Here is a 19428-nt window from a genome sequence, read left to right on the forward strand (position 1 = left end):
TTCATCTATTTCTTTAAATAATATAAATAAATCTTATAAATACAAAATGAATGAGCACATCAATCTCAGGCACTCAGTACCCAGCTTTCCTGGCTTTAGTAAAAGCTCAGGGGAAAATATCATGAGGTTACTCCTCCTAAAGAGCTTTTTTAGATCAAGGAGTATAGGCAGCCAGGGATGCTACAGAAAATTGGATAAATGTTTAATGGCAGAAATGCACATGCACACAACCAACACCCGTGGCCTCTTCACAATGATAAACTTTCTCGGGGAGGAAAAAGATTTGAGAAACCGGAGGACGGGTTTTAGCATGACACTAATGCAAAGTAAATATGAATAGTATAACTTTCGGATCATGGAAGGCAAGGCATGAGGAAAAAGATTTCTGAGTGTGCTGGAGTCTTTATAGACTTTGAAAGGCAAGTGTGCTGACCAACATAAACTTTTTCCTGCCCGTCTACAAAAAAGCTTAGAGCAATGCATGTTGGTCTCTATTTTATCCTGACGTTCAGCTGAGAGCCTCTCCTCTAGGCACACTGTCCAGGCTGAGACTTTCGTAGCTTTAGCATAGTGACGGGTACAGGGTCACCAAGTGAGTTTTGTGGCTGAGTGAAATTTTGAACCTAGTCTCCCTGGACCTAACCCAAAAGCTGTATCCACTGCAGCACACTAGCCCTCCAGAATGGCAAGATGGAAATGAGATTTGACTCTCTGATCATAGCTGCATCTGGTGGTTGAATGAGATGAATTTCAAAGGAGTCCCCTCTCCCCATTGCTTCATGGGTGGAAGAGTGTAACAGTTACATGCAGCAGAGCGATGTTGGAAGGGAAAATGAGAGTTCAGGTGTGACCCTATGCCATCGCAACACCTTTGGTCCCTCTTTCTTCCTCTTTGGGTTGCACAATTCCCCACCGCCTGTACATTCTGTTCTGCTTGAGGCTTGCAGAAGTGAAAGCAATAACCAGAGCCTCTTCCAGTTGTGTTAGGTCAAGCCCAGGCAAGGCAAAGTAGTCTAACCAAAGCAAGGAAAATCAGGACTCTGGTCAGCTCCCAGTGGTCCCTCGTGGATACGCTATGGAACATGTCTCCGTAAAAGACCAGAGTCCTCAGAAGGCTTAAGAAGGCTGGCAAAGTCTTCCGTTCTAGTGGTTCTATCCACCAGGGAGGGCTGCTGCAATCCTTGCAGGGGCCCATAGAGATCCTGCATGGCTGTGGAGCAGGAGAAGCTACAGGGGAAACATCCGTAGAGTCGGGGGATGATGAGAGAGCCACGTCCTCAAGCTGAGATGGTGGGAAAAGGGATGCTGAGGGCTTCCCTCCAAGTTAGGTGACCTACAATTCATCCAAATCAGAGTCCTCCTTGGAGTGACACTGAGGCTTGGATGAATGGCCACCCAGTGCCAGAAAGACCAATCCATTTCAATAATGCCAGTGTGCAGCTGGTGGTATTAAGTAGCCTGTTTCAAAAAACAATTCTCTGCTGTGTGTGGATGAAACAAGGCAGGCTGATTCTTCTCATGTCAGGATGGAGGCACTGAACATTCCATTTTCCTTCACCATTACCATGCATGATTTGTGTCATAATCTCATTTGTTAGTTTCTTTGTCGGTTAAGAGATGTGTATGTGTGGTGTGTCTTGCTACAAGCTAAAACAGAAATTGCATTTTTTAGCATTACTATGACAGACTCAACAGTCATGGGAAAACATGCAAAGCTTTGTGCAGAAAGCCCACAAAGGCTTGTAGTGCAACCTGAATGCAAACTGGAACATGAGAAACACAATTTCCCTGGTCTAAGACGAGAAGATGTGTCTTCTGTTGTTCATAAGGACTTGTTTGACTCCAAGCCAGTCCCACTTGGAGATTCTTTGGGAATGCAGCTTATTGAAAGAAACTGCAAAGAATCACCACCACTAAAAGATGAACCTATGCAAATGTGAGCTCCCTTGTGATCCAGAACTTGCACCCTAAAGTCATTGTGTACAGAGTGTGTTTGTGTGCGCATGGTGGAAACAAACCTATGTTGCTCTTTTCTGGTTTATTTGATTATGGATTAACAATCATGCATATCAGTAGTGTGCTGTTTTGAAACTAATAAAACACTTGCAAGTGGTGCATTCTCATTTTCTTTCCCAGAGCTATAAGAAATCTCTGCGGAATGGGCTACAGGAATGGTGGTGAAAATGGGGGAGGGGAGAAGCAAGGTGGATACACTTTGGCATGTATTGTTTGGAGAGATCACAAGAAATGTAAATGGCTATGATTTTTTCTGGGCATTTAAAATTTGACTTTTGCCAAATGAAACCGAACCATTCCTAATGAGTTGCCTCATATTTCAGGAGTGATGGATAAACATATTCACCTGCAAGATCCTATGAAGTTTTCTGGGGTTCTTTTCACTACTGCAGGATGCATCCCAGGGTTTCTTACTTACTATGCATATTGAAATGTCTTTTTAATGAATCTTGATCATGCGCAGTGTAATCTGCATACAGTTAATGCTTGTGCGGCTCATCTCATTAAACAAGTTTTACTTTTCATATCATTTTTATGAGGAATGACTCCCTTTCCTTAGTTTTACAGGTGGCTTGCTAACAGGGTGTTCCAAATTTTTAAAGCATTTTTAAAAATATGTGTTTTATGTAACTGTTCCTGTTGTGTGAAGAATTAAAGTTGTCACATGTGATGTTTTGAAAATGCAATGCTTGTTCCATTCTATTGACTGATTATGAATATTATCTTCCAATGAAGATTTATCTACCGATGTGGTTTTTCTCCTTATACCACTTTCCTCCTGCTGCAATTTATACCTGCCCACCCTCCAAGTCTTTCTAATTTATAGATTTATTATTTATATTTTATAAATTTATAAAATTTATAATTTATAATTTATTTGGTTTTATAGATTCGGCTCCAGAACTCCTGTGTCTGATGACGCAGAGTAAGTTGTTGTGTGCTTAGTGGGTTGCTTTAACAATTTATGCTGCATGCTTTCCATACCTATTACTAATTTAAATTGCACCTGATGCACCATTCTTACTTGTGATTGTTCCAGTGCAGAGCTATTTGAAATATATGTGTGTCAACATATACACTGTGGTGGTGATATGTGCTCTGTTGCAGTAAAGTAACTTTTCAGAAAGCTATAAAGCATGTAGCTATTGCTATAAAAAGCTGGCCTCTGTTAATTGATGGTGTGATTTTTTTAATCTCTGTGAGGTCTGTAAGGCCACTCATCTGCCATGACTAAAGGAACTGGAATTAGAACTATGGAAGGCTTGTATAAGTGCAGGCTAGATCTAGAAGTAGATTGTTAAGTAGTAACTTGAGGGAATGAATTTGCTTTATTACAGCTGACTGAAATTCAAAAGCCAAAGCACAGTTAAATTACCTTGGGGATCTCTGACATAAGGTTTGCATTTCTTTCCCCAACATTGTTTCCTTTTTTGGGGGGGTGGGGGGAGACAGCCTTATGGGCTCCAGGTGAGTTGTGGGGGTAGGTAGAGATTGCTCAACTATTTCCTTCCTGCCACTTGGTTTAATTAGAACCTCATCTTCCAATCTGCTTTCCCTCACCCATGGGAGAAAAGATGTGAGGTCCTCATATTGTATCTTCCTGGAGAGAAAATCAACTTGAGGAAGAGAGCAATTCTGAGCTGAAAAATTACAAGAAGCAAACGATTACGCAACCTTTCCTGCCCTGCCTTTCACTGCTTAGACTGGCATCATAGATATCATAGAATTGCCTTGTCCAACCTACTGTTTTGGACAGTAACTCCCATCTGCCCCAGCATCTATATGCTCATGCTGGCAGGGGATTGTGGGAGTTATAGTCCAAAACATCTGCAGGGCACCAGGTTGACGAAGGCTTCCATAGACTGACAACTGAAGAACAGAGTTTTTGTATTAATTCAGGCTGCATATACACTATACAGTCAAAGTGCATCTCCCCCAAGAATCCTGGGAATTGTAGTTTATCTCTCACAGGGATACCGTTCTTAGCACCCCTAACAAACTGCAGTTCCCAGGATTCTTTGCAGGAGGATGTGCTTTAAATATACTTTAAATGTATGGAGTGTTCATAGCCTCAGTATCCAAGTGATGCATGAGTTGTTCCAGAAGGCATTTTGAACAGCTACATGGGGAGTCTCTCCATTTGATTTTAAATAGGTCTTTTATTGGTGTTGGTTTTAACATTTACAGTTGGCACTACTGTTTCTTTGTTTTAAATTTCATTTATACATGAAATTTTAAAAAATGCTTTTTAATAGAGAAGTAGCTAAAAGGTTTTTTTTAATAAATAGAGACAACTAGAGAGGGTAGGGAGACTGGTGCTGTCATTGCCATTTTTGTGCTGTGGGTGCTAAACCATCTGTACTGATTCTGCTAGTCTTCTTGAGTTAGTAGTGATCAGAATGGCCCACTTAGAACTGATGATTGAAATAACATATTAAAAAAAATCAGGATACTGCTAAAACCATAGTTCTTCACCTTCCTCTCTTTTAACACCTAGCTCAATTTACTCCATGTCCTGATGTCATCATGGTCTGTGTTTCACCATCCCCATCAGCAACACCCAGTTATTTGGAACCAGGGGAAAAGAAATACACATCATAATTATGTTGGGACATGGGTAAGTGGAACTAGATTTTGTGGAGGTGAGATGGCAGCATGACGTGAGCTGTCACTTTCATAGTTTTGCAATGAAAGAGCAAGAAGAAACAAACTAGGTGACAACTATCCATAAAAAAGATAATCTAGAAGTGTCCTTAGAAAAATAGTAATATTTCAGAAGAGCTTCCATATTATTAAAATCTTGGCAGGGTGTGGGGGGAAATACTCCAACCCCCTGACTAGCTGTGTGTATTAGAGTGTATACTAGTTGCTGAAACCTCAGAGACACTTGTTTTCCATATTAAAAGGACTGGTTTATGGCCCACTACATCATGAAATTCTTCCAGAGCCATTCTGTGTCTAGGTTCACCTAATCAGAGCTGATCCTATTCATACGGGAACACAAATGAGACTGATTTGCTTATTTTAATGTACTCAGTCAACTGCATTTACATCCAAAGGCAACTAGAAATATGGTGCACGTTCTGTAAATTATCAGTACATAACTGAAAAATAACTGGCTGCTTATGCTATCTTTAAGTTGTTGTACTATGCGCTGTGCTTGTGGCATTTTATCTTACCCAACATTAATAACCAGCCTCTAACGTCATCATGCAAAAGAGACTGTTATGAAATGGAATATGACTGCTGCTCATCATGTAATTATATGTGTTATGAGTGGTACTTGGGTTTTTTAAAAATGGAACAAAGCAATAAAGTCATATGACCATTCACTCTGCATGTGCACTTGATAGGGATGGCTCTCACAGCTTAACTCACCATTGGCATTTTAACCTGCAGTTTGGGCTCATCTGTAACTCTCAACTGTCTTTGAAGTATCACTTCAATTGTTTCAGAAAACAAAAATCTGAAAAGTTTTGCTCAGAGTAATTCTCTGTCATTTCATGTCTAAAGTTTAGATAAGTGGTTTTCAAACTTCCTACCTTTTTGGAAACACTTTCCATGTCTGCCATGATACCCCTGGAGGATTCTGGGATATATTTGAGGGTCTGTACTATGTTCATGTGGGGAACAATTGAGGCCTGTGAAGTTTCCACTGACTGTTCTCAGATATCACACTAAATCATAGTTATGTGAAAGAGCCTAGGCAAGTCTTGGGCTCATAGACTCTCCTTGTTCCCTCTTTTCTTTTGGTGCCACTGGCAGGAAGACTTCAAAAACATTTACTTCAGATGTTACTTAACCACAACATATCATGTCATCTAAACTGACAAACTGTGGTTAATGTTAAAGATTTGTTTGAAACCCCCATACTTTCAAGCTGACTTAGTTCAAACAAACCATGGTTAACATTAACCACAGTTTGAAAGTTTGGATGGCATGACTTGCTGTGGTTAAGCAAAAACAGAAGTGAAAACTTCTGAAATTCTTATGACTGCACAAGGGGAGGAAACAGGAAGAGGTGAGTGTGGAAACCCAAGGCTTCCCTAGGCTGATTCACATATTAATGACTGAAAATCAGCCACTGGACCTCCTCCCCACATGAATGGAGAGTGCAGGCTAAACCATATCCAGCCCTGCCCTTTCATCATGTATAGAAAAATAAGATCAGTAGAGGTGGGCATGGGGTCCATCTGGGAAATTTTGCTGCCATTATTGAAATTTTCACTGAGGAACCCTGATGAGCTTCCAAAAAATACTTAAGGGTTTGCCTGAAAACAGTTTGAAAACCACTGGTTGTTGATTAACTCCCTACCCTTTCCAGTTGGTACCATTCTTATAGGAAGAATTATTATAGTCAATTTGTTCTTTTTCCTTTTTAAAGAAGGGACAGCTGAGAAATGATGTGATTACAGGACTGTGTTCAATTCATTCAAGTAAAAGAACAGCTTTGGATATACCTCCAGCTCTTCTTTTGGCAGTGTATTTCTGGAATGCATCATAAGTAGACAGTTTGCACGCACATTAGTATGTCCTGGTGCTGAGCACTATACATGCTAAACAAAAAGCAAATGGCTTCTGATGAGGGAGATGTACATCCGAAGCCACCTTAAGCTATGCAGTTTCAGAGCTTTCCATAGAAGGCAATGCATTCAGTTTGCTCCAGCACCCTCCTGTGGCTGAAATGCTCAAAGTCTTATCAATAACAAATAACCTCCTTATTACTTGATTGTTCCACCTTTTCCTTACAGGAGTGTGAGCATGTTCGACATGAGGTGTGCAGATGAAGCTGCTGTGATGCAACCTCACAGCAAAGCTCGCCACGAGAAGCTACAGACTATTCACAGCCAACTGAAAGAGGATGAGGACCGATGGCAGGACGTGAGTATGAGACCACCAAGCTGGTCCAGACACAGGAACCCAGCTTCTTCCAAAGAACTGTTTTTTTCTGAGTAATATAGTAGCACTGCTCAGGCAAGTGCTTTGAAAGCTGCTTAGCCTACAGCCATCCTATCTTCTCAATGATTCTCAACTCCTAGTGGGGTTTCTGTTCCTTTTAAAGCATGGATGGTGAACCTCAGGCCCAGGGGCCAAATGCAGCATTGAGGCATCTCTGGCCTTCACAACTCTTTCTAGTCCATTTCCCCTCTGCGGGCCACACAACTAACCAGCCTTGCTCTGTGCCCTCCTTGAGTCTTTTTGCCTGGCTGGAATGTGTCCATGAACTGGGCTAATGCCTCTTGTTTACCTGGATGGAGAGAGGGGTGTGTGTGAAAAATGGAAATGGACTTCCTTCAAGTCGATTCCTACTTATGGCGACCCTACGAATAGGGTTTTCGTGGTAAGCAGTATTCAGAGGGGGTTTACCATTGCCTTCCTATGAGGCTGAGAGGCAGTGACTGGCCCAAGGTCACCCAGTGAGCTTCACGGCTGTGTGGGGATTCGAACCCTGGTCTCCCAGGTCGTAGTCCAACACCGTAACCACTACACCACACTGGCTCTCAGGTCTGTGTACAGAAACCTCTAATTTTTGCTTACATGGGATGTAGCTTACCTTACAGTGGTAAGAGTCACACCCATTGCTTCAGCCAGTTTTGACCCTAGCTCTACCCATTACTGGCATGCAGCCCCTGAAGGATTCCCCACAAGGGAAAGTGGCCCTTGAGCTGTAAAAGGTTCCCCACCCGTTTTCAAAACTGTGTTTTTCCTAGCAGCTATCTTTCTAGACTTTATCCATTGTCCACATGGTTACAAAAGCAAGCCTGTTTTAGCAGTCAGTTTATCAGTTACAGTCAGGTTTATATACTGCATTTTCCAAAAATTCTTTGTGCTCAAAGCACTTCACAGAATATAATGCAAGTACAGGAACTCAATAGCCATAACAAAATAATACATTACCTCAGCCTTCACCAACTTGGGGAATGCTCCATATAGTCTGTATTGTTTGTGCTATTTTTCATCCTTTTGGGGTTTTTTTGTGCAGATTTCTCTTCTGTGTGGTTCTCTGTTAGAATGGGTGTATTTATTTTTGTTTAAAAGAATATTCTGTTAAGGTGGTCGAACAGCAAAACATTTTCCAGGGAGATAGGGGAAGAAAATGACATGGGCAAAAAAAAAAAACCTTTGCAAGAGGTACTTTTTTGGCATGTTATAGCTATAGCTGTTTAAATGGATCCTTTTATATAAACAAGCAACAGTTGTCAAGCTGTTGAATACGTTGTCAAGCAGAAAGACAGTTTGTGCATGCCTACAACCATAGCGAACTAATCTTCAGTAAACAGAAAGTGCTAATATTGTGGGAATTGTAGGTCTTTCTGGTTGTGGGCAGGGGATAATCATGCTGAGCAAACTGAGTGCCCGCTGCATCTGTGAAACAACCCACACACATACTGTGTTATTACTAGGAACGCTCGAGAAGTTTGATTCAGTTTGCATTTAAAGGCAGATTTCCCTCATTCGCACTTTCTGAAACAATACACAAACTGAAACACAACTGGTCTTTGAAATTCACACTCCTCTGAATTTTGCAGCGCAGTCTTCCAGCCAAATAATGCGTGCAAAAGTGCATATACTAAGGTAACGTGTGCACAAAAATGAATACATTAATGAAAATAGCAGACAAAAATGCATTATGTTGGGGGAAATTGCTTTACAAAAATGTGCATGTTAAGAAAAATTAACACTAAAGTGTTGATGAATTTCCATGATGACTTTTTTAAAAAAATCACAAACTGGTGTGGATACGAGGAGAACTAAAATTAAGATTGGAAAAATGAGCAACTGAAAGAAATTAAAACTGACAGAGTCGCCCATCCTAACTATTACATGACTGACTGGACCATCAAAGAGATGGAAGGCAAAGTCTGCGCTGCTTTGCTGCTATGCACCTTCCATTCAGTAAAGAATGTGTCTGCAAGACTGGCCCTGCCATGAGGCAGGACAAAGCAGCTCCTTTGAGGCAACAGGTTTTGTTGTGGTATCACTCATGAACAGCACATTCTCAACTATTTAGTTTGTTATTTGATGGTTATCTATGAGGACAGCACTGTTTGGATTTTCTGCATCAGGCACCAGATCTCACTTCATTTCATTTCATCTCTTGAGTTCTCCTGATACTCACTTGTGGGTCTCAAGTCCACCAAGCAGTGGAAGACCAGTAACCAAGCCTACCTCACAGGGTTGATTTTCAGTGTCTTACATAGTCATTACAGTTATCTCTCCCTCCCCACCTCCTCCTTTCTCCTGTAGGATTTAGCCCGGTGGAAAAGTCGCCGGAGAAGTGCTTCACAGGACTTATTAAAAAAAGAAGCAGAGAGAAAAAAGATGGAACGATTATTGACTGGTGCTGATGGGGCCAGCGAACGAAGGAAAAGCATCAAGACTTATAGAGAAATTGTGGAAGAAAAGTAGGTTCTCTTAATGAAAATGGTTAGATGATTCTTGAAGTCAAACTAGATGTGTGGGCCAACTCTGTGGGCGTTAAACAAGCATTTGCCCTGTTCAAAGATGTTGAAAGGGTATTGAGATGGTCTGTTCTTTACACAAAAAGAAGCACAAAGAGCAAAATCTAGCCCCATCCTCCACTTCAACTCACTGAGCTCCAATATTTTTAAGCACGGGTAGGTTTTGTTTTGGTTTTTTTTGGCTCTGATACCAGAAGTGAGCTGGCCAGGAGAAAATAATGAGGGCACCATGATCCCCAACAGATGAACTGACAACCCCCATCTGTATCAATCTGCCAAGTGATAAGAAGGATTTGCCATATATCAGGTGGGGGTGCATGGTAAAATGTATGGTAGAATAGAAGGTATATGATACTCAGTTCATCATTTGCACAGTCTACAGGTCCACACAGTAAAGCTTTTCCTAGTGTGTACAACTTCAGGCTGCAAGTATGTATACCCCTGGGGGCAAAGGGCCTGGATGTTTGAATGGCACCCTATGGGGGAATATGTGTTGTACACATAGAAACTTTGCATAGCATGTCAGGGTAAAGAATTCAACCTAGCCTCCTTGCCATGATTGTTTTTTCTATGCAGGGAGCACTTTGTATGGCAAAAGTTTGCTTTCAGCTAGGCATTTTCCCACCTGTAATGGGAAATGGTACAGGCCAGGAAATCAGTTGGCACTCAGTTCTGCTGATAGTATAAAATGGTCCTGGTCCTCTTAAGTGACTTGAGGAGTAGAGACTGGATGCTGCTTTGTCCAGACCTATTGCACCATGTAAATGAATAGGGCATTTTCTTTTGCACACATGCCAAGTTGTATTAAAGATGTCCTTTGCAACCTTGCTTCTATTATACCCAAAACAGAGAGAGGCGAGAGAGAGAGCTGCATGAAGCATACAAGAATGCCAAGTCACGTGAGGAAGCGGATAGTATTCTCCAACAATATATTGAGAGATTCACAATTAGTGAAGCTGTCCTTGAACGCTTGGAGATGCCAAAAATTCTGGAGAGAAGCCATTCAGATGAGCCAAATTCATCATCCCCACCTAAGGACCCAAATCCCCTGAGATACTTACGGCAACAATCACTCCCTGCCCCCAAATACACTGCCAAGGTAGAGGCAACTATTGCTCCCACCAGCGGATCAGAAGCCAGCATTTCAGCAGGCTGCACCTCTCCAAGTAAACCTTTTCTCTCCAAGGCTGTGCCTATGCTGACACCCAAGCCTTACTCGCAGCCCAGAAACACGCAGCAGGTTTTGAAAACCTTTAAGGTAGGTTGGATTAGATGAGTCAAAAGGGGCTTGAAAGGGAAAAAAGGACAGCTTTTAAGAATCCTATTTTATAAATTACAAATGTTTTTCTTATTTTGCTGCAACATCGGAAACATTAATTGATTCAAAATCTTTTGCTGGATTAGAAGTCCTCCCTGAATGGCACTAGTGAATGCCTCCTGTGTTAGCACACTTTTCTTCAGAATTGGTCATATGCAAATGTGTGCAAGTTTTATTTATTTGATTAACTGACAAAATTTATATACCACATGATTGTAAAAAACCAGTTTACAAAAAGCAGTTTACAAAAGATTTAATGAATTAAATACCCTGATTAATCAACAAAGGTTGCAGTCATACCTGAGTAGACAGATTGAAATGAATAGACATGATTAACATAGATCCATTAATTTCAATAGGTCAGTTCTGAGTAAAAGTTAGTTGGATACAACCCAAATATTTAATCAGATTCCAGCTTTTATTTATTTCTCTCCATCAATTTGCGCGGCACTTATTGCACAAACCAAACGGCAAGATGCCTGCCCAGAGGTGCTTGAACTCTAAATTTTGCAAGAGGGGAAGACAATGGAGGGGAGATGAGGAAAGAAAGAAGGAAGGGTGACTGAGAATGAATATGAACAAATGCAGTAACATGTACTCAGGTGACTTCCAGACTGTGGCTGTAATGCTGGCACTAAGGACACCTGAATATTATTTATTTATTTATTAAATTTGTATCCCACTCTTCCAGAAGGAGCCCAGGGCAGCAGACAAAAACATTAAAAGCACTCAAAAACATCTTAAATACAAAAGACTTTAAAACATTTAAAACAAAACATCTTTTAAAAAAAATTTTTTAAAAAGCTTTAAAAACATCTTAAAAAGCAATTCCAACATAGAGACTGGGATAAGGTCTCTACTTAAAAGGCTTATTGAAAGGAGAAGCTCTTCAGTAGGTGTTGAAAAGATAACAGAGATGGTGCCTGTTTAATACTTAAGGAGACAGAATTCTAAAGTCTACTTCACTGCCCTGGAGACTCTGATGCTACGAAAAGTATTCTCTATCTCTTTCTGCTTAGATAGAAATAATAGAGGTTGTCTTGGATCTTTAATTTTAATGTTACCCACATTACTTTGAAACTGTATCCTGCAGATAGATGGAAACGTCAGCATGAATGGACAAGCTGTTAATGGAGTGGAAGAGGAGCAAGAGAGAGAATGCGCTACATTAATATTTGCCCCTTCGCCAAGTCGATCACCAAAGTCTGACAGTGTGGAAGTGGATGGTGCCTCGGTGGATGGGGAGCAAAATGCTACTAGCACTGAGCTTGTACTTAAGAGGCTCATTGAACACAGCAAAGACAGAGAGCAGACAGTAAGGATTTTAGTCTCTCTTTTGTAATGATTTCAGTCTGTCATAATGCATTTCAAGTGTCCTTTACATGTTTCCCCAGCCGCATGGCAGCCACATATTTGTGAGCAGATCCCTGCCACTGGGATAGTGGGCTGTGCCTAACACTGCAGCCCCACTGATGCAATCGACTTCCATGCACACAATGGAGCTTCCTCTTCATGTCCCCTGCAGCCCCCTGGATGGCATCAAAATCGGCTCCAAAGGGTTGGGGAATCCTCTGGAGCAGATTTTGAGGATGCACAGGAGGAGGTGAGAAACTGGAAGTCCTGTTGTGCCAGCGGAACTATAACCACAGAGCAGTGGATATGACCCAGTGTCTCAATGCTTAATTACTTGGAATGAGCCAATTACCTGGATCTTCTATGTAGGGTGTCAATTTGGGATAAAGGAACATGTATTGTGCTCTTCCCACATGATTAGATCATTTTTGAGAATTTTATGGGCCTCCAAGTGTGTTCAGCTGAGTGTGCTTAGAAGTCTCACTGTGATCAGGAACCCAAGTTTTAATTGTACTGTATTCTTGGTGTTCTTAAGCTGCTCTGGGAAGTTGGCTGAAAGGTGGGATAAAAGTATCTATAATGAAATAAAATAAATGCAGTTATATCATTTAGGTGCAGCCCTGGACTGCATAGGAGCTGCTCACAAGTAAGCACCTCTCACATGGTTGAGAGATGCCCCAGTTAGTAAGAAAAAACAAAGTTGGTAAAGCTGTTTCAGTTCAAGAGTCGTATTCGATATTGAACAAATGCACAATTTTCAGTGGAAGCTCCAGTATTGAGAAACTGAATACCAATAGCTTGCTACTTAAATGTTTCTGCATTGGGAAAGCAACCTTATTTGCAATGGCGGTGCTTTTCAGGTGAATAGTGTCTTGTCGCCACACTGAGAAATTGACCTTCTGCCTCAGTTGTTGTACTGTACTGATTATCTTCTGTTGCTGGTCCTTTAGAACTTGAAGTGACTGCATATGCAGGTTCTCTTCTGAAACTGATAACCCCATTCCAATTTCTCTGAAGCCCAGTTCAGGTATTATTCCTGAACAGGGAATGGGAACATGGAACAAGGGGCAGATGTGTCAGCTCCACCTTAACCTATCCACATTGATTGGGGTGGTCTAAAGTGGGTCTCCAAGTGTGTTCAGTTGAACACACTTAGAAATCTCACTGTGATCAGGAACCCAGAACGCACTTAGAAGCCCCCTTCAGACCTCAGCATGAGAAAACTGTGCATGTAGTGGCACTGGCACATGCTACGATATTTGGGGCAGGCCTGTTGCGTGTGGCTGCCTCGCCCCTACTCATTCTCTGTTCAGGCATGACCTCTGAACGGGGTTTAGTTCCAGAAACACGTGTCATCATATCCTCTTACATTTCTCTCCTGCTGGTCTGCTCTCTGTCATTGGTTGTTCTTTGGAACTGGCAGAGCAAAACACGACATGAACATATCCATTTCAGGAGCTAAACATTATGAGAAGAAGAGGAAAAAGTAGATGGAGGATTACTATTTTTAGCGACAATTGCACATCACAACTAGTTTCTCCATAACTTGACACATGCTTGACACTTGACACAAGTACCATTAAAATTTGAGTAGCTCAGTCATAGTATGTATTAATTACAGCAGAATGCCTTGTACAACTACCGACCTAGGCAGACATAATGCTTTTCTCTCCACATAGACTCCAATGAGAGGCTTGTATCATTGGCATGAATTTAAAGACAAAACGCAGCTTGGCGCTTAACATTATAGGCTCTGCCTGCAGCCATTTTCACACATTGATTTTTGCAAATGTGTTGCATTACAATTATGTAAAACAAAATGGCCCTTCAGATCTTCCCACTCAAGGAAGGTTGGAGGTGAAGCAGAGGAGGATACTGAGGGTAGGGTTGGTGTGCACGGCCCTGGAGCTCATACCCATGTTGCCATTCCCTACTCAGGCATACCTCCATCAACCAGAGTACTTATTTATATTGAAAATGACTCTTTGCTTTCTATGCTGCACTAACAGTGATGATGTGTTTACATAAAAAAAGAGATTGCAACTGTGAAAGGTGATTTAAGCCTTGTGGCGAAAATATCTTTAGCTTGAGGCAGCTGCATTGCAAAAGCAACTTAGGATCTATCAAGAGAAATGGAGCTGCCAATGCTAGGTGTTTTCTATCCCTTCCTCCTTTCTCATGTGGCACAACAGTCTGTGTCTGTGTTAGAATTGCTTTTAATATGTTTTCTTTAATAATATGTTTTAACCCTTTTTTGTTTGTTTTTAAAGATGTTTTTAAAGCTTTTAAAAATGTTTTTAACGTTGTTTTGTTTTAATGTATTTTAAGGTCTTTTTATGATGTTTTAAAACGTTTTTAGCGTTTCTGTTTGCCACCCTGGGCTCCTGCTGGGAGGAAGGGTGGGATATAAATTAAATAATAAATAATGTTATGTTGTCATTTTCCCTCTTCACGATGCTGACTGCCAGTGATGTGATGTGAAGCAATGTCAGGGTTATTCACAGCACATTACTGGTGTCATACATTGTGTCCAGCTATAGACACTCCAAGAAGAGGTGGACATTTCTGTGTGTCTAATATCTCAATAAACAAAATATGAACTTCCTTGTTAAACTGCCTTTCAGAAACTGCATTGTCTTCTGTTGAAATTTACCTCTCCCCACCCCAGTTGTGGTTCTGTGGTAGGTAGAATATGGTGGTAGATAGAACTCTGTGAGACAGTGGGCTGTTTAATGTGGTTTTCCTCAGGCACATAAATTTAGAAGTGCCTACTAGTTATGACTGACAGTCCTTTTATGCCTAGTTCCCTCTCTCCCCACTTCCCTTTTAGAGATGAAGGGAAAACCATGTCATCTGCTATGTCTGAAAATAGCATCAATTAGGGATGGACAAATCTGTCAATTCCGGTTTCTTTCAGATTCTCATTTTTTCCAGCTTAAATTTAGTTCTCCACATTTCCACATCAGTTTGCAGTTTAAAAAAAAAATCCTCCTGAAAATTTGTCAGCATTTTAATGAGCATTTCTCCTATTGAACACATTTTATAGGCAGTTTAAACAAATATACACATTTTTGCAAGCGCTTTTCCCTCATATAATGCATTTTATATGTTATTTCCTTGAATATATATGCATCTTTATCCACACTTTCCCCTAATATATACATTTTATATTCATTGTTTGAACTGCATCACAAAATTCTGCGAAGCACGAATTCCAAAGGATAGCTGTGTTTCAGTCTGAGTTCAAGAAGTGTAAAATAGGCTGTTTTTCATTAAAACGGAAACAAAACTGAATTTCTCCTCCATCCCTAGCATCTATTTTTGCTATGAGTAGATCAAATGCCACTTTGGTGTTGTTGTTGTTGTTATGTGCCTTCAAGTCAATTACAACTTATGGTGACCCTATGAATCAGTGACCTCCAAGAGCATCTGTCGTGAACCAGCCTGTTCAGATCTTGTAAGTTCAGGTCTGTCGCTTCCTTGATGGAATCAGTCCATCTCGTTTGGCCTTCCTCTTTTTCTACTCCCTTCTGTTTTTCCCAGCATTATTGCCTTTTCTAGTGAATCATGTCTTCTCATTATGTGTCCAAAGTATGATAACTTTAGTTAGCTTCTAGTGATAGTTCTGGTTTAATTTGTTCTAACACCCAATTATTTGTCTTTTTCGCAGTCCATGGTATGCGCAAACTCTCCTCCAACACCACATTTCAAAAGAGTTTATTTTTCTCTTATCTGCTTTTTTCACTGTCCAACTTTCACATCCATACATAGAGATTGGGAATACCATGGTCTGAATGATCCTGACTTTGGTGTTCAGTGATACACTTTGGTGTAGCAGTTTCCAAACGAATGTATTTGGAATAAAATAGAATTTTGTGCAGGTTTCATACATGACAGCATACAAACTCATGATTTTACATACAAGTATCTGTAGAAAATGTTAAGTGCAAAATGGCCTTTGTTGGGATCTTTCCCAGGGTGGCCTGCAGTCAAACAGTTGGGGGTCATCTGACTTTCAGTTTAAAGCAGATATGACCAGGAAAACTCTGGCTTGTTACTTATTGAGTTTTGCCGTTTCAATGTATCACCTCCACCCACCCACACAGCATTGGACTGCATCCTTAGACATGTGATCTAAACATTTGCATTTTGCTCCCTAAATCTTTGAGGGCCCTCTCCACAATGTTCAGATTTTCAGAAACGAGGGAAAGTGTTTATTTCCAAATATATTCGTTAAGTGGTTTTCAGCCTTGAATATATTGAGAAAAACCACTTGTTTGCTTGATCCTTGCCCTTCGTGGCTCATTATGAGCTGCAAAGAGAGACTGGGCGAAGGGATCAAGGCAGTGGTAAATGCATCCTTGGAAGAGGGTGCAATGCTATCAGCCTTCAAGGAGGCTGTGATTAAGCCCATCTTAAAAAAGCCCTCCTTGGATCCCCAAGAGTTGAATAACTTTTGCCCGGTCTCTAATTTACCATTCTTGGGTAAGGTGATTGAGCGAGTGGTGGCCAGACAGTTACAGACACACTTGGAGGAAACAGATTACTTAGATCCTTTCCAATCGGGCTTCAGGACTGGACATGGAACTGAAACAGCCTTGGTCGCTCTGGTGGATGATATGAGGAGGGCGTTGGATAGGGGAGAACACACTTTCCTCGTCCTCCTGGATCTCTCAGCGGCTTTCGATACCTTTGACCACGGTATCCTTTTAAATCGCCTAGAGGGATTAGGAATAGGGGGCACTGTTTTACGGTGGTTCCGTTCCTATCCCTCAGACAGGCATCAACGGGTTGCATTGGGGGATGAGGTTTCAGACCCTTGGCCCCTCAATTGTGGAGTGCCACAGGGTTCTATCCTCTCCCCCATGCTATTCAACATCTATGTGAAACCGCTGGGAGCCATCATCAGGAGTTTTGGGCTGCAGTGTCACCAATATGCGGATGACACTCAGCTCTATCTCTCATTTAAGTCCTCACCAGAGTTGGCTGTGAATACCTTGTCCAAGTGCCTGGAGTCCGTAAGTGGATGGGAGAGAACAGTCTGAAGCTAAATCCCGACAAGACCGAGGTATTGCTTGTGGGTGACAAGGGAAGGTTGGGAGATTTAGACTTGGTGCTTAATGGGGTAAAATTACCCTTGAAGGACCAGGTCCGTAGCCTAGGGGTCATTCTTGACTCCCAGCTGTCCATGGAGGCTCAGGTCTCAGCAGTGAGCCGGTCAGCTTGGTACCAATTACATCTGATACAGAGGCTGCGACCCTACCTTCCTAAGCATCTGCTCCCACAAGTAATACATGCTCTGGTCTCCTCTCGCTTAGACTACTGTAATGCGCTCTACGTGGGGTTACCCTTGAAAATGGTCCGGAAATTGCAGCTGGTACAGAATGCGGCGGCACGCTTGATAAAGCATAGCCATCGCCGGGATCACATTACTCCAGTGTTGGTAGATCTACACTGGTTACCAGTTGCTTACCGGGCCCAATTCAAGGTGTTGGTGCTGACCTTTAAAACCCTATATGGTTTCGGCCCAGTTTACCTGAAGGAACGCCTCCAGTATCACCAATTATGCTGCCAGACAAGATCAGCCTCAAAAGGCCTTCTCTCGGTTCTGCCAGTCAAAACAGCTAGGCTGGTACGGACCAGAGAGAGGGCATTTTCGATTGTGGCCCCCACCCTCTGGAATTCGCTCCCTTTTGACCTTCGACATGCCTCCTCCCTGTTGGGTTTTTGCCGAGCCTTAAAGACCTGGCTGTTCAGGCAGGCCTACAGGATTTCTGGGGTGGATTAGTTTTATGTTGTATTAATTGAAGGGTGGTTTTAGATTAATTGATTATTGTGATTTATGTTTTGTATATTGTATTTATATTATTGTAAGTCGCCTAGAGTGTCCGTTAGTTCGGACAGATAGGCGACTAAGAAATAAAATTTTATTATTATTTATAAAAGAAAGGAAATTGTGTAACTTCATTAAGTCCAACATAGTCATTTGTCCAAACCGTAAAACTAATCGCATAATTATTTTAATGAGTTCCAGGACTTTGCAAGGTTAAGAGGCTTCTTGGTTCATGCTGCACCTGGCATATTGACAGTCACAGGCTTTGCTTGATATATAAAGCTCTTCAGGGTTTTTTTTCTTTAAATGGCAGAGTCAGAGTTTAACGGCTGTAGCTTTTGCAGTGTAAAAAGCTTTTAGTGTGAAACCCACCCCAACTAACTCATACTCACAGGTCAGGGTGCAAAGGCTCATATAAATTCCTGCTGGATCATAGGTGCATGTCCACCCCTTTCAGTAGACTAATTGGCCTGGGATGTGCATTAATCATTATTCCCATGTGTGCCTAAAGGATTGCAAATTGCTTTTCTAGTTGAATTTAGAAGTGAAACTATAGAAATCTGACAAAGTGAGAACACAATCTAGAGTTAACATACAGGATTTAGGTTTGCCTCTGCAGTCCAACAGGTCTAATCAGGAAGTGTAGTTTCTGCAAAGTTTTAGAAACTGCACAGAAATTAGCTGTCTTTATATATTGAAAGTATTGGTCATAATATGCACTGAGTGATAACATGTTTTTGTCAATGCTCCATTTTGAAAATAGGCAGTTTAGGGAGCCATAGGAAAACAACAAACAAAAAACCTGTTAAGTATAACTATTGATCATTTTTTTATCTTGATAGTTCTGCAATATTATCAGCTGTGTACAGAGAAGCAAAGCTTCTGAGTTTCTCTTCCCAGGTGGAGGAGAGGAGAAAGATGGAGCGTGCAAGCCCAAGGCTTGCTATGGCTCATATGGGTTCACAAAGGAAAAAAGTTTCACAAACCAACTAAATACCACTTAAAAAGAACAGAGGTAAAACATACAATTAAAATGATATAAACATTGGTTTTTAATTTTTCACAAAATAAAATGAACACTTCTTTGTCCCACTTATAGGCCACTGGAAGTGTCTGGCCGTTGTGTTTTTAGGAGCATTTATTTTTAATTGGCAGTTTATTTATACTGTTCATTTTATTCTATGGAAAATTCAAAATTGATGTTTATATCAGTTCATATGGGGTCATTCGCACTACAGTTTACGGTGATGTGTAAACATGGCCAACATAAAACTTGGTGTTTTGTTCTGGGATAGAAACCCAAACAAAAATTTAGTGTTTTCTTTTGTTCATTCACATTTGCAGTTGTCCTGCTGTTACCAAATGATGAGGAAGCATGTGTAATCCAGTTCACTCTGGTCCCTGAGCTTTTGGGTTTAATTGGTATATATTGCCAGGGAAATGAA

The 19428-nt window shown here is 41.2% G+C and overlaps 1 protein-coding gene across 16 annotated transcripts in view; it reads left to right on the forward strand.

Moving 5' to 3' along the window:
- Window positions 1-19428, forward strand: part of LIMCH1 (LIM and calponin homology domains 1) — a 272533-nt gene that overhangs the window by 205319 nt on the left and 47786 nt on the right. For 12 of the 16 annotated variants that reach the window (XM_061585015.1, XM_061585016.1, XM_061585021.1 and 9 more), the window contains 6 exons: window positions 1673-1936; window positions 2906-2941; window positions 6768-6897; window positions 9265-9422; window positions 10329-10737; window positions 11891-12112. In XM_061585015.1, the coding sequence (XP_061440999.1) occupies window positions 1673-1936; window positions 2906-2941; window positions 6768-6897; window positions 9265-9422; window positions 10329-10737; window positions 11891-12112 (1219 nt within the window). The remainder of the gene's footprint in view (window positions 1-1672; window positions 1937-2905; window positions 2942-6767; window positions 6898-9264; window positions 9423-10328; window positions 10738-11890; window positions 12113-19428) is intronic. The other 4 variants (XM_061585024.1, XM_061585031.1, XM_061585025.1 and 1 more) reach the window with 1 other exon arrangement.

The sequence above is a fragment of the Rhineura floridana genome, chromosome 9 (genome assembly GCF_030035675.1).
Source record: "Rhineura floridana isolate rRhiFlo1 chromosome 9, rRhiFlo1.hap2, whole genome shotgun sequence".
In the NCBI taxonomy this organism is placed as follows: Eukaryota; Metazoa; Chordata; class Lepidosauria; order Squamata; family Rhineuridae; genus Rhineura; species Rhineura floridana.